Source organism: Sminthopsis crassicaudata, chromosome 2 (assembly GCF_048593235.1).
Source record: "Sminthopsis crassicaudata isolate SCR6 chromosome 2, ASM4859323v1, whole genome shotgun sequence".
Lineage (NCBI taxonomy): Eukaryota > Metazoa > Chordata > Mammalia > Dasyuromorphia > Dasyuridae > Sminthopsis > Sminthopsis crassicaudata.
In genome coordinates this window covers 295,340,834-295,355,494 of record NC_133618.1, presented here as the reverse complement: position 1 = coordinate 295,355,494, position 14,661 = coordinate 295,340,834, and the positions used below count along the sequence as shown (strand labels likewise).

Sequence of the window (14,661 nt, the reverse complement as noted above, 5' to 3'; positions counted from 1 at the left end):
ATCTATATTGATGTATTTAAAATAACATTAAGAAGTTACATTACTGTCAATTTGGTCCATTTTCCTCAATTTATTCACATTCAACAAGAAACGCATCTATTCATTTCAAAACTTGTTAGCAATCCAGTACTTTTCACCTTGATACATTGCAAAGCAATCTGTTGTTTCTTAAGATATATCAAATGAACCTCACAAAGTTACTGGATTACCATTAAACACTCTAGTAAACTTAAGTAAACTTAACTCCTAATTAGTGAGGGCCAGTTTATTAAATCTATGTAATCTGAGATTGCTGTGATACTGTTTCTGGATATACATATCCTTTTCAAAGGATTCCAGTATAGTACTAGAATTGGAAGGCAAAAGACAAGAAATCTGACCATTTCCCAAATTAAATATACCTGGCAAAAATTGTGGATATGCATATTTAAAGACTGAAAGGAGGTATGTAATGATGACAAGAGCTAAGTGTGCATCTGGAACTTCAAGACAGAACAAACGAACTCTAAAGGAGCTCATTTCAAATCCTGAAAAATTGTCCTCAATATGAAGAAGCATAAACAGAATTTGGAGTTGTACAAGTTATGAAGGGTCATCTAATATATTTTTTCCCATTATAAATAAGACAACTGAGTCCTAAAAGAGGGAAATAACTTGAGAAAAGTTCTAAGTAAATAGAATCTGAATTTTAAGCACAGGCCTTCTAATTCCAAATCTATTGCTCTTCCCTCATTAGCCTGCCATTTAAATTATTATTAGATTTATAATTGTTCAAGTTATAAGAGATTTAAGGAACACAGTTCCTGTGAAAAAAAAAGATATATTTCTATCATTTTTAAAAAATACAAAGCTGAATTGTCCCTCAAAATATTAAAGATCATAAAACAATCTACTTATCTGCAAAAACCCTCAAGGGTAGGATCTGTGTCTTCTATTTCTTTTTTACATAGCATATTAGTCTAACAGAAAGAGTGAAATATAATTTGTTAAATCTTGAAATTAGGATTTTGAATTTAAATCTTGAACTAAGGATTTAATGCTATAAGGTCCATTGGAGGTCATTTAATTCAATTGTCTCATTTTACAGATGAGGTCACTGGGGTCCAGAGGTCCAAGGTCATGTCAAGAATGTGACTTGAATAATAATCTTCTGCTAAATACCTAGAATTTTTTTTTAATTTTAAAGTAGTCAAGGTTTAACTTATGAGAAATCAGTCATGACACGAAATTATTTTACCTCGAAATATAAATGTGCCCGACATAAAACAAATATTACTAAAAACTGATGACACAATATCTGTTTTACTAAAAAACATTATCAATCCAAAGCTACAAAATAATTTGACAAATATAAAGCTTCCATTCCACTGTAACATATATTCTTAAATTACTCTTCCATTGGAAGCTATCAGATATGCTGGGCCCCATCAATATTATATTTTTCAAAATGGTTTCATATAGGTAGGTAATATAGATTTTAATCTATCATTTTGCAATAAAATACCAGATACTATATAAAGTGGAACTTTTAAAATTTCAGTATCAGTAGGTTATAGTTTAATCCATGAAATCCCATAATATATTATAAATTTCACATGATCAATGTTATATTCAATGGAGAAACCTGTTAGCAGTTTCTGTTTCTTAAAAAACAGTGTGTGAATAATATGCTGATGGATACAAATAAAAAGCAAAATATAAAAAGCAAGCATATCTCCCACTTATCCCACCTACCTGAATTTCTGCTAACTGCAGGAAGATTTAGAATCAACACACTTTCAAGCTCTCAACTAGCCAAAGGTATGATTTTTTTTTTAATATCTTGGTTCTGTAAGCGACTATTATATTTAACTTCTTTAGCCATTTTGTAAGTATGCACTATGAGACTAATACAAAAACAATTAAGGGAAAGAAAAAAGGGGGGAAGGTAACTGAGGAAGATGGAGTACAGCCAGTATTAAAGCTATCCTTGATACTTCACTTTCCTAGACTACATGAAACTGGAGGGTCTAGTCGAAGTGGAAGGTGGGGGGAATCATAAATAGGACTTAGAAGACAAACTTAAGAACACCCTGAAATATAACTTAAGCAATAAAACACACCACCTATTAAATGGGGGGAGGGAGAAGAACTACATAGAAATTCAATATATAAATAATTAAAGATCGTGCATCAGCCTTTATATCCTCTATAACAGTGAGATCTTCAAATAAATAAAGTGAGAGGAGAATTAGGTCATAGGATATAAGAATCTAGAAAGAGCTTCAAAGGTTATCTAACCCAATCTTCTCATTTTACAGATGAGGAAACTGAGATCTAGAGGTGTAAAATAACTGACTCAAGAGTGCATAGGGAGTAAACATTAGAAACAGGATTTGAACACTGCTCCTCTGACTCCAAAGCCAGATTCTCTTCACTACACTATGTCTTGAAATCATTCTGGACTAAAAACCAACTTAACAAAAAAAAAACAAAAAAACAAACAAAAAAAAAAAAGGCAATTTAAGTTTCAGACAAATGAAAGGTATAATCCAGTGAATGAAACAGTGGATTTAAAATCAGAGGACCTGATTAGCTGTAACCTAAATGACCTTGGACAAATCACTTAACTTCTCCATACTTCCATTTTTTTCTTCTATAAAATGAACCTGGATTAAATGACATCTAATTCTTCCACAACTATATCTAAATATGAAGAAAAACTAAAATCAATCACTACTACACAGATCAAGGAAGAATGTTTAATTTTGGTCAAATTGTGGCACTGCACTTATTTTCTACAGTGTCTCAATTATAAAAACATAAAATAAAGCTTCTTATGTAGAACTAGCAAAATATCAACTTTATGTAACTTGTAAATTTAAAAAGAACTATAATGTAATGAAAATGCAATTATGAATATTTGCTCCATTTCCATGTCCTAATTGGTTTTTGCTTTTCAATGATTTTTGCCACCTCTAATATACACAAAATTTCTAGTGCATTATAACTAATTTCTATGTATGGTTTGTTTGTTTTTTAGTACCTAAACATTAAATGAAATTATTCTATTTCAGGAAGTCAGAAGATGAAAACACTACAAAATCTCAAATTTTCATATCCTCCATTCTACTTTGCTTGAATATATTTTGATAAGTATATTGCATAAAATCATAGTTAATTATAAACATGGCAAAAAGAAAAGCTTACTTTATGCCTTAAAATTTTTGGTAATAGATGTACATATTTGCATTCTCCTTCTCCTTGAAAGCAAATTGTGTCTGTCCCAGCAGATTCAAACAATCCAATAATCATCACCACTTCCATAAAATTGAGAAATAAGCTTCTCTCCAACAAGTTTCACCTCCATGAGGCCTTGAAACCATCTGCTTATAGTTAGCTACCGTAGATAAGATGTCACTACCAAAAGACTTGCATATCTCCCACTTAGACCACCTGCCTGAATTTCTGCTAACTGCTCAAACATCTGATGTGGTCAATTAAGTCTAAATAAATCAGAGTTAAAGGGAGGGAGGAGAACCAAGTTGAAAATGAAATATAAAAACACTATGGACAAATTTCTACTTTCTATATATTATATTATTTAAACTAATACATTGATTTTGGATTTTATAGCAGGTTGAACATTTGTCATAGATCTCTAATACTGAATACCATCACAGTACTTATACTATTTTCAGGGGGGAAAAAAAAGATTATGACTTCATTTTCCTTTTTAATTAGAATATTACACTGCAATCTTATTAAAAAAAAAAAAGGACCCCCGAAAGTTTTCCAGGATTCTTTACCCTATCAAACATAACCTATTCCTGTTTTTTCTATCCTTCCAACAATGTGCTGTATTTTCTATTAATTTCTTTTTTCTTTTACACATACAGGAAGGCAACTGAAGGGTTTTAACATCTGCAGCAGTGTTCCTAGCTCAAAGAAACGATGAGTATACCTTTCCCTACCTCTTCTGAAAGCAGAGGGAGAACCAACCCAACTACACAAATCATCTGCCACAGTCAAAAGTAGTCATGTTTTTAAAATATTGTACATCCCCTCTTTGTAAAGCACTTAAGCGTTTTTGTCAATGGTCTATGATAGTTTGTACAGTTGTTAAAGCTTTAGTTACCAAAGAGGTTTATTTTCACACAAAGAAAAGAATTTTTTAAGAAAATTCTTAAATTCTAAAAAAGAAAAGTATATTTTAATATATACTATAAACAAAAGGAAGAAACAATAGAATTTCACAAAGGATAGGTACTTTATTAGAAAAATACAAAATAGAATCTTTTAAAAAATTCAACGGGTGGATTTTATAGTGGCAAAAAAAAAAAAGTAGTGAAAATTTATGTGGATTTTTTTATTTCAAAAATCTGCCTATAGGTCAAAATCCAAACCCAAGAAAGCATTGCAAATTTCCAAGTTAAATGGACTTAATGTTGTTTCCTGAAAGTCCTCTTTCCCATCTGTTATAGCCAACCTGAACTCTGAACTAGTAACTGTACCCAAATGGTTAGTGAGCCCCACTATGCCACCCCGATGCACAACATGCCCGATTCTAGAGCAGCCTGTATTTTTTATGTGATAATAGGTGGAGGAGTTTTCTGATACCTTAAGTATTATTGTAAGATGTTTCTCATTAGAAATGGGTGAGTGTTTTCATGAAATGGAATAAAATATTGACAAATAAAACTTTTTTTTCCTTCTTCATTATTTGACCTATGATATATATATATATATATATATATATATATATATATATATATATATATATATATATATATATATATATATATATATATATTTTTTTTTTTTTTTTTTTTTTAAATGAACCTTGTGGCTTCCTATATCTTACGACTCAGAGGAGAGCCTGGAAAAAGAGGGAAATTGGAGGAATTAACAAGCGCTTATAATAAAGTAGCGGAGTTTTTTCTAAGAAGGGTTATTTTCCAAGGGGTAAGGGAAAACTGGGAATGAATAGAGCTAACGAAAGCAAAAGTTCCAGGATAGGGATTTCTGAACTTGGAGGATGTGAGGGGAAAGGGACGGGATTAACAGGGCTTGGTTCGATATTTTATGCATTTAAAAATCATTATCCTGAGTCTCCCATAGTCTTCTTCAGGTTGCTAGCTGTGTGCAGGACACAACTCCAGCTCCTGGGAGAGTGCGGGGGGGGAGGTGCCCTTTCCCAATAAGCGGCGGGGGGTGGGGGAAGGAGAGAGGGGAGTTTGCAGCGCTGGAGCCGGGGAACGGGAAGCGGCGGTGCGGCTGTACCTGATGATGTCGTCGCTGTGGCCCCGGTAGAACTTCTGCCGATGCTCGCGGGGGCTGTACACGACGCCGACCCCGGCCACGAAGTAGACGATCTCCTTGGCGGCCGTGTAGTAGAGGTTGTTGCGGCACTGGTGGCCGCGGTAGCCGTACACCCACTCCAGCCGCAGGTGGCAGTTCGGGGCGCTCCGAGCCGCCATCTCCAGGCCCGCCCTGTGGCTCCTCAGTCCGGAGCCCGCGCCCCCTAAGCCGCCTCCTGGGGCATCTCCGGCCGCCCGCGCCGGGCTCCTCCTCAGTGCTCCGAGGCGGAGAGGGAGATGCTCATGCTGGCTTGGGGGAGGGGACACGGGCCTGTAGTCCTCCCGGCGTTTGTTTTGTTGTTGAGTTTTTTAAATTGTTTTTATTTTTCTCCTCCCGCTGTCAGAACCGGGGATGCGGTACGTACACTCCCCCCACCCCTCCTTCTCCCCCACTCGGTCACCTGCGGCGCAGCTCGTGCCCCGCGGCGGCCTCCGCCCCCTCAGGCTCGTCACCACCCCGCGGGTCCGCGCTTCGCGCCGCCCGCCGGGTGCCTAGAAGCCACAAGAGCGGCTCGCGCACGATTCCACATCCCCGCCCCCCAACCCCAGCCGCCTTTCCGCGCCCCCGCGCGCCAGCGCAGATCCACCTGCTCGCCCTCTCCGCCCCCCCCCCCTCCACCACGGGGCTGCCGGGCGCTCGGAAGCCAAACTCGACTCCTCCTTCTTTACCTCCCCCATCCCTCCCCCTCCAGTCCCTATGTTTGACCAAGCTCCTGAGCGTGCCAGGCGAGCCGCAACCTTGGCCGTGCCCCTCCTCCCAGACGCCTCGCGCGTCTCAACTCCATCCAACCCGGGCTAAGAGCCTGGGAACGTGGTCTCCCAGCTCCTCTGGATTCCCTCGCATGCTCCTTCCCCTTCCAGCTGGGGCGTCTCGGCCCCTCCTCTTCCCCCCCTTCCTTATCCCCCTCCCCCAGCAGCGGATGCTCAGCCACCTGCTGCGAGGACACCGAGGGACATAAAGCTGGAGATGAAGGGCTTTGGGGAGGGGGCCGAGGGAAGGAAGGGAGAAAACTTCACACCTGCCTGGCTGAGACTTCCGATTTGGACCGGCAAGTGTAATTGCCTAAGAGGTTGAACGGAAAAGATGCTCTGCCTTTCTCTCGCTCCCCACCCCTACCTGTCAGTGGGATTGTGCATGTGGATAACTTTTTTTAATTGCTTAGTTACCACCACTACCTCTTGGGTTCATAAAGAATTTTCCAAATTTTCAGAAAGAAAGGTGTATCTTTTTTTCAGAAATGGACACAGCGTTGATTGTCTTGTCTCTTAATTACCGATTGGAGAAGCTGATTTCCTACCACTCTTACTGACACCTGACGTCAGGGCTAACACTAGAATTTAGGCCATAAACAACACTCTGTATAAACAACACTCTTGTCAGATCAAAAGTCCTGCCTGTTGGAGACGTGATTGAAGTCGTCTTCTAGTCATAGGCACATCAAATAAGAACTTGAATGTTGGACTCTCAGAATCCTTTTCTCTTCGGAGTAAATAGGGTTTTCGATCTATCTTTGAACAGTTTGCTTTATTTTCTTCTTTTCCTACCTTTCTCACTAGGGAAATATGATCAGATAAAACTGACCATGGAAAATTTGATAATGGAAAAATAAATGATCTAAAGTAGTTATTAAATAGAATATTTAAGCAGATATGGAAGGACTCAAAAGACAATGTAGTTTTTTATAAAAATATTTTTCTGTAATATATAACACACCTAAATAACATGTAATCAGATAATTTATTTAAAAGTATTCACTAATATTTTTAAAATAATTTAAAATCTCTAATTGAAGTCTAAAGTAACTGCTTTAGTTTTTTTGGGGTTTTTTTTGGTTTGTTTTTTACTTTTTTAAAAACAGGAAATATTTATTCATTTGGCATTCTATCAGTATAAATCTTTATAAGCTATCTAAAACTTTAGGGATATGATTTTATGACTAAAATTCTGACATCCTTAAATCTGACAATCTAAAATAACCCAAGAACTAAGAAATATGACATTTAAAAATTCTGTTTGTCCACAGAATGTGTTGCTCAGGGAATCAATACTTAAGAGAGAAAGACTCCTGAAGGTTTTAAAAATAAGGGTGTGTTTGTTTATACTCTAATGAGTTCCTTGAAATCCCCAGCTGAGGATAGAGGAAGAGAAAGAAATTCTTTGTTCATTATTTTAGATTTAAGAAGTGAACTCAGAATAGATTAATACTTTTGAAATAAATGACATCTGATTATATGTTATTTCAATGCATTATAAATTATAGGGGGAAATTCTTATAAAGTTTCAGAATTCTCTGCATAATAATTTTGGATCTCATGATACAGCTTTAAATATTCAGATTAATAACTGCTTTGTTTATTTTTCCATTATCAAATTTTTCCATGGTCAATTTTAAAGGCCCAAGGAGGGAACTCAGAACAAAGCTATTCTTAATTAAACTGTCTTCACTCTTAGAGTTCTTATGACTATGAGAGATAACTGGCAATGACTAGGAAATTAACCATCTGTGACTAGTTAACTAGGAACAACAAACAAAATAAGTCATTACCTAGGCAATTTACCACAATTATTTCAATTACTAATGATAGATATTTTAAGCAAACTTTTATTCCATCATCTTTATTCTTTGAGTATAATGCATATAAATATGTATGGAAGATCATTTCTCAAAGTAGAACTTAAAGGGAAATACTTTTCAGCCAAATGGTAAATTTCAACATCTTTTTTCAGAAGCATTAGCTCCTGGTATAGTATTCTATTCCAGATATGTGAACTCATTTTAAAAACTTAATAAACAGCTATAAATTGAATATTTTCACAATATCTCTTATGCCAGTTCTCTTTTAGTGTCCTGACTTACATAATTATCCTGACCCAGTCCTAACTCAGTTTCTCTGCTTCAGCTCAAAGCTTAGTCTTGCAAAACCTCCCCTCTTTATCAGAATATTTGATAAGGATAAAAGATCTTGTTTTAGAATATCAGAATGCTTCTCCCTATTCCAAGCTATTGGAATGTCAGATACCATCTTATCAAGATGCCTCTCCCCAAGTCCAGGGTCCCATCCATCTCCGGAGGCTCACCTCACCCTATCAGAGTCCCGTTTCCACTCAGTACCCTGACTCCATCCCTGCCTCAGTCTACCCCCTGAATCTGAGCCATGTGTATATAGGTCTTTGAGAACTCACATTGCTTGATGGATCCTTGGAGACCATAGTCTCATTCAGCTCAAGGAACAAACCATAGATCCATTTGATCCCAGTAAATCTCTCCCATTTAACAAATTATTAAATACTCTCTAATCTCTATCTTGCCTCAGTTTTTCCAGCATTACATATCATAATATCTACAAACACAAGGAATAATTGCTTTTTAAAAAATATTTTAATATACATTCATACCTTATTAATTCTTTCTTTAGAGGTAAATAAGTCCTATATGTTGGTCTTAGATCACTGTATTTCTGAGAAGTGTTAACTATTCACGGTTGATCCTTATACAATATTACTGTTACACAGTGATCTTCTTCTGCTCGTTTCACTTTGCATCAGTTCTTTCCAGGACTGAGGTTTTAACTATTGTGAAGTATAAATACCTCCAGGCTAGTTCCACAGAAACAATAAGCTGGAGCTACAATTGGAATTGTATAGGATTTATCAGCAACTACAATAAAAGATTGCAGAGCCCATAATAATATATATTGAAAATAAAAATAACCTATTGTCAAAACCTATTGTCAAAAATATCATATACAACAAAACTAACCATATTGTTGAATGAAAAAAAAGAGATTCAATGAACTTGCATATTTTCAGGACCTTTTGTCAACTAAATCTGAATTCAATAGAAAAATTTTTAAAAAATATTTTAATAGTTTTTATTTACCAGATATATGCATGAGTAATTTTACAACATTGACAATTGCCAAACCTTCTGTTCCAAATTTTCCTCTCCCCCCCCCCAAGAAGGCAGGTTGATCAATACATGTTAAATATGTTAAAGTATAAATTAAATACAATATATGTATACATGCCCAACAGTTGTTTTGCTGTACAAAAAGAATCAGACTTTGAAATAGTGTACAATTAGCCTGTGAATGAAATCCAAAATGCAGACAGATAAAATTAGAGGGATTGGAAATTCTATGTAGTAGTTCATAATAATCTCCCAGAGTTCTTTCGCTGGGCGTAGCTGGTTCAGTTCATTACTGCTCTATTGGAACTGATTTGGTTCATCTCATTATTGAAGATGGCCACATCCATCGGAATACATCCTCATATAGTATTGTTGTTGAAGTGTATAGTGATCTCCTGGTCCTGCTCATTTCACTCAGCATCAGTTCATGTAAGTCTCTCCAGGCCTTTCTGAAATCATCCTGCTGGTCATTTCTTACAGAACAATAATATTCCATAATATTCATATACCACAATTTATTCAGCCAATCTCCAATTCATGGGCATCCACTCAGTTTCCAGTTTCTGGCCACTACAAAGAGGGCTGCCACAAACATTCTTGCACATACAGGTCTCTTTCCCTTCTTTAAGATCTCTGGAATATAAGCCCAGTAGTAACACTGCTGGGTCAAAGGGTATGCACAGTTTGATAACTTTTTGAGCATAGTTCCAAATCATTCTCCAGAACAGCTGGATGTATTCACAATTCCACCAATAATGTATTAGTGTCCCAGTTTTCCCGCCTCCCCTCCAACATTCTGCATTATCTTTCCCTGTCATTCTAGCCAATCTGACAGGTGTGTAGTGGTATCTCAGAGTTGTCTTAATTTGCATTTCTCTGATTAATAATAACTTGGAGCATCTTTTCATATGACTAGAAATAGTTTCAATTTCTTCATCTGAGAATTGTCTGTTCATATTGGCTTGATTTCTTATAAATTAGAGTTAATTATATATTTTGGAAATGAGATCTTTATCAGAACCTTTGACTGTAAAAATGTTTTCCCAATTTACTGTTTCCCTTCTAATCTTATCTGCATTAGTTTTGTTTGTACAAAAACTTTTCAATTTGACATAATCAAAGTTTTCTATTTTGTGATCAATAATAATCTCTAGTTCTTCTTTGGACATAAATTCATTCCTCTTCCAAAGGTCTGAGAGGTGAACTATCCTATGTTCCTCTAATTTATTTATAATCTCATTCTTTATTCCTAGGTTATGAACCCATTTTGACCTGACCTGACCTTGGTGTACAATGTTAAGTGTGGATCAGTGCCTAGTTTCTGCCATATTAATTTCCAATTTTCCCAGTAATTTTTGTCAAACATTGAGTTCTTATACCAAAGGCTGGGGTCCCTGGGTTTGTCAAACACTAGGTTAAATAATTGCTTTTTTAAAACAATTACAACTATACAATGATAAAGTCTAATTACTGTTGTTAAAGCATCATAAATTAAACATGCTCATTCATAAGAATGAGCCAGATAATATAGCTAGGTGGTGCCATGGCTAGAGCATGGACTTTGAATCAAAAAAGACAGCTTCATGGGTTTAAATCTGGCCTCAGACACTAACTAGCTGTGTGACTATGGGAAAACCATTTAACCTATTTGCCTCAGTTCCTTATCTATAAAATGAGCTGGAAAATAAAATGACAACTACTGTCTTTGCCAAGAACTGGATCATGAAGAGTCAGACACAAATGAACAGCATAAAGTAAAATAACTCTAGCGTATAGTTAATTGGGTTATGAAAATGTCTCTCAATTTTGCACATCTCATGTTTCTTTTGAGCTATTACAGTTTTACTATGCTCATAGAACAAAGTTTCTTTAATGCTGGCACACCAAGCTAGGTGGTCCTATGGCAACATCTCCCATGTCTCACAGTAGATTCAAAAGTTCTTCAGAGAGACTTCAAGAGTGTCCTTTTATTGCTTCTTCTGACCTCTGTATAAACATTTGCATTATGTGAATTTTCAGTAAAATATTGTTTAATGTGCATTTGACATCAAACAACATGGTCAATCCATTAGTTAGGCTTTCTGCACTATATGTTTGAATTCTTGGCAGTTCAACTCAACAAAGGACCTCAGTATTGGGTATCTTGCCAGGTGATCTACCTAAGACAATTCAAATGGAAGCAATTCAATTTCTCAGCATGGCTCTAGTATATTATCTAAGTTTCCCAAGCAAACAACAAAGAGATCAGCACAATGAGTCTTTACCTTTAAATCTCAAATCTTTAGTTTGGCAGGCATCCTAATGCTTCTTCTCTCCTATATTTTCTTCATTAGCCTCTAAGTGTCAACCTCATCATCTACCCTGAAAAGCGTATTGCCAAGGTAAATGAACTTATCTACAGTATTCAGAATTCAGAATTTCTCCACTTGCTGTAATTGATAGTTACAGGTATAGATGTGGTGCTGGCTGGTGGAGAACTTGTTTCCTTGATGTTAATTGTCAGGCCAAAATTAGCACAAGTAGCAGAGAATTGATTCATATGTTGTTGTATCTCATGCTTATCTTGATGCTATTTTTATCCTTATTGAAGGCACCTGGCAACATCAATGAAAACATCCTGCTAAAAAGAATTGGAGTGAAGCACACAACCCTGCACTCCATTTGTGCTTGGGAAAGCATCCAGAACATGTGGAATCATGCTATCATGAAACCGATATATATATACAGTACTGATGAACTTCTCTAGACAACCAAATTTTGCCATGACTTTTAAAAGATTTGGTATGTTTGATGTTTTTTGACAGAGGTAGAGTTGCACAAAATCATTAGCTTTACTTTCCCTTTCAGATTCATCCAAGCATGGCCCAGGATGACCTTCTGTGTCTTCAAAGTCTAACCAAGTTATAAGAACTTCACAGTACCTGCTTTAGTTGCTTTCATGGCTATTGGAACAAATTGTTTTTATCTGCCCATTCCTCCAGGAAAAGCCTTCACATGCTTGGAGTAACCATTCACTGATGGGTTTGAGGTTCCTTGGTTACCCTCAGCCTGTTTTAACCTATTTGCAAAAAACAGTTTCTACCAGGTTATGGCCACTATGCATGTCACTGCTTCTTAAAGCTAGTAGTGAGGGTGGAAAGCAGTCTAGAAAAGGACTTATCAGCCCTTACTTCAGAGGTACCAGAGAATGTTCCCAGAACCCTGCATACCTTATATGGATATATATACATAAAGCTTTTGTTAAGCACTTAGCATGTGAGAGGTAATAAAATAAGTACTAGAGATACAAAAACAAGAAAACAAAAGCAGTTCCTACTCTCATGGAAATTATAATCTAAACAAGGAAAACAAAAGATAAAGGGGAGCTAGAAGGAGGTTATCCACACAGGGGGCACATAACCATTGAGCAGGTAGAGTTAGCTTTGTATGAAGATGAAGCCGGCAGTAAGCTAAAAGTAAAGAATAATCAGTATGGCTGAATCTTCTCATGGTACTGACATTCCAGAAAAAGAGATGAGGGCATTAATGTACTACTACATATTATTTCATTCTATGGAACCCACAGCTCAAAGGCCATTTTCCTAAGAATCTCCTCATTGATGGCGATAGAAGAGTTTCTGAAAGAAACCTAATCTTCTGGCTTCCAGCTTCTAGAGAAAAGATACACAGTTTCATACTCTCTTCAGGGGTGTGACTGGAGAGAAAGATTCTGGGAAGAGGCTATAAAATAGAGGATCATCTTGATCATGTCCTTATGCCCAACATACTCTCCTAGAAACTTAGGGAAATTTCTCTTTGAGTGAGATTTAGTGCTCTCTTGGTTAAGCTGAGTTTTCTTAACCACAATGGGAAAGTTTATTCATTCTATATGTAATATTGTCTTCAAAGAAATCTTATATGTATACTTTCTCCAATTTCTGCTGGTTATCTGTTTAGATAAATGTTTTTTTTTTTTTTTGTTTTGTTTTGTTTTTTTTGCTAAATACTATTATGGAACTGGCATCTGGTGGGAAGGGAGTTTAAGTCTTGGATCCCCTTAAGGAATAGTGATCAGGAACACAGCTTGAACCTAAAAATTATTTCACCTAGACTAACAATATTTCAGGAAGCAGATAGATAAAATTCTGACCTGGTATCCCCTCTTTCTGAGGCAAGCATAGTGGCCAGTCTCCAACTTCATCCTCCGACTTTTCCTGGCAAGAATTAAAATCTTCCTTTGAGAAAGATGTAGGAAGGACACCCTAGAGATATCTGCCCTTGTCTTCCTATAAGTCACATCTACACATATCTAGGTGGACACACATAACTTACAAGGGTAAGATACATAAAGCAGAACCATATATCCTTACATAGAGGTAGGGAAGTAGGAAGACCTTCAAAGAAGACATATTGTAAGAGACAGCATGGTATAATAAAAAGAGCACTAGTCGCAATCAGGAAGACCTAGGTTCAATTTCTATATAAGTAAACATTAAATGCCTACTATATGCTGAGCACAGGGCTAAAAACTGACCATACAAATAGGAATAAGACAGTATCTGTCCTGAAGAGGCTTCTAATGTAATGGGAAAAGGCAATACACAAAAGAAAGCTGAAGGAGAGTACATACAAGAGATATATGAAGAAGATGAAATTGAGTCATCCTACAATCCAGATATTCTTAAATTGTGGGTTGCAATCCAAAATGGATCAAACAACTGAATGTGGGACTTACAAAAAATTTGACACAGTAAAATTATCAAATATTCTGCCAAGATTTAATTCTTGATGTAAAAATAAGCACGCACATCCATTTCATTAGTATGAAAATTTGCTTTCATCTTTAATACAAATGAATCTTTAATAACAATGAATGATAAAATTGTATGTCTACCAAAGAATCATTTTAAAATAAATTTCTTTATGATTTATTATCAGTATATATTTGATTCATATACCTATTTTATATACCTATATACCTGGGGTTACATACAAGTTTCTTGGGCCAAAAGGAATCATGAGTGAAAAAAGTTTTTAAAAATCCTGCTCTAATCTACTTCTGATACTAATTATGTGGTCATAGGCAACTTCTTTGAGCCTTAGTTTCTTTTTATGTGAAATGGGCATAATATTAGCAATAATCTCTACATGATGGTTTACGAGGCTCAAATGAGAATGCACATAAAGTGTTTTGCAAATCTTAAAAGTGTCATTTGTATAAGAACTAAGATGTATATGGCATTTTAGGATATGTAAAGAGCTTTACATGTTGATCCATGACCCACACTCAGTCCACCATACCAGTAACATATTTGAGAGTGTAATGTATTCTAGGGACAGAAAACTTTCCAATTTAGTTGTAGCATAGAATACATAAAAGGGAGTAAGATAAGAAAAGCCTGGAAAAGTGGGGTTATATCTGGTTGTGGAGA

The 14,661-nt window shown here is 36.2% G+C and overlaps 1 protein-coding gene and 1 long non-coding RNA gene across 10 annotated transcripts in view; one reads left to right on the top strand and one right to left on the bottom strand.

Moving 5' to 3' along the window:
- EML5 (EMAP like 5) overlaps positions 1-5,459 on the bottom strand; it is a 212,495-nt gene extending 207,036 nt beyond the window's left edge. For all 9 annotated transcript variants that reach the window (XR_012486446.1, XR_012486445.1, XR_012486447.1 and 6 more), the window contains exon 1: positions 5,263-5,459. Coding sequence is in view for 5 of the 9 variants with exons in the window: in XM_074289782.1 (XP_074145883.1) it covers positions 5,263-5,459 (197 nt within the window). In the remaining 4 variants the exon portion in view is untranslated. The remainder of the gene's footprint in view (positions 1-5,262) is intronic.
- Positions 5,186-14,171, top strand: LOC141556160 (uncharacterized). Its single transcript, XR_012486449.1, has 3 exons — positions 5,186-5,696; positions 11,584-11,631; positions 12,098-14,171. It is a non-coding gene; the product is annotated as an uncharacterized LOC141556160 (long non-coding RNA).
- The last annotated feature ends 490 nt before the right edge of the window (positions 14,172-14,661 follow it).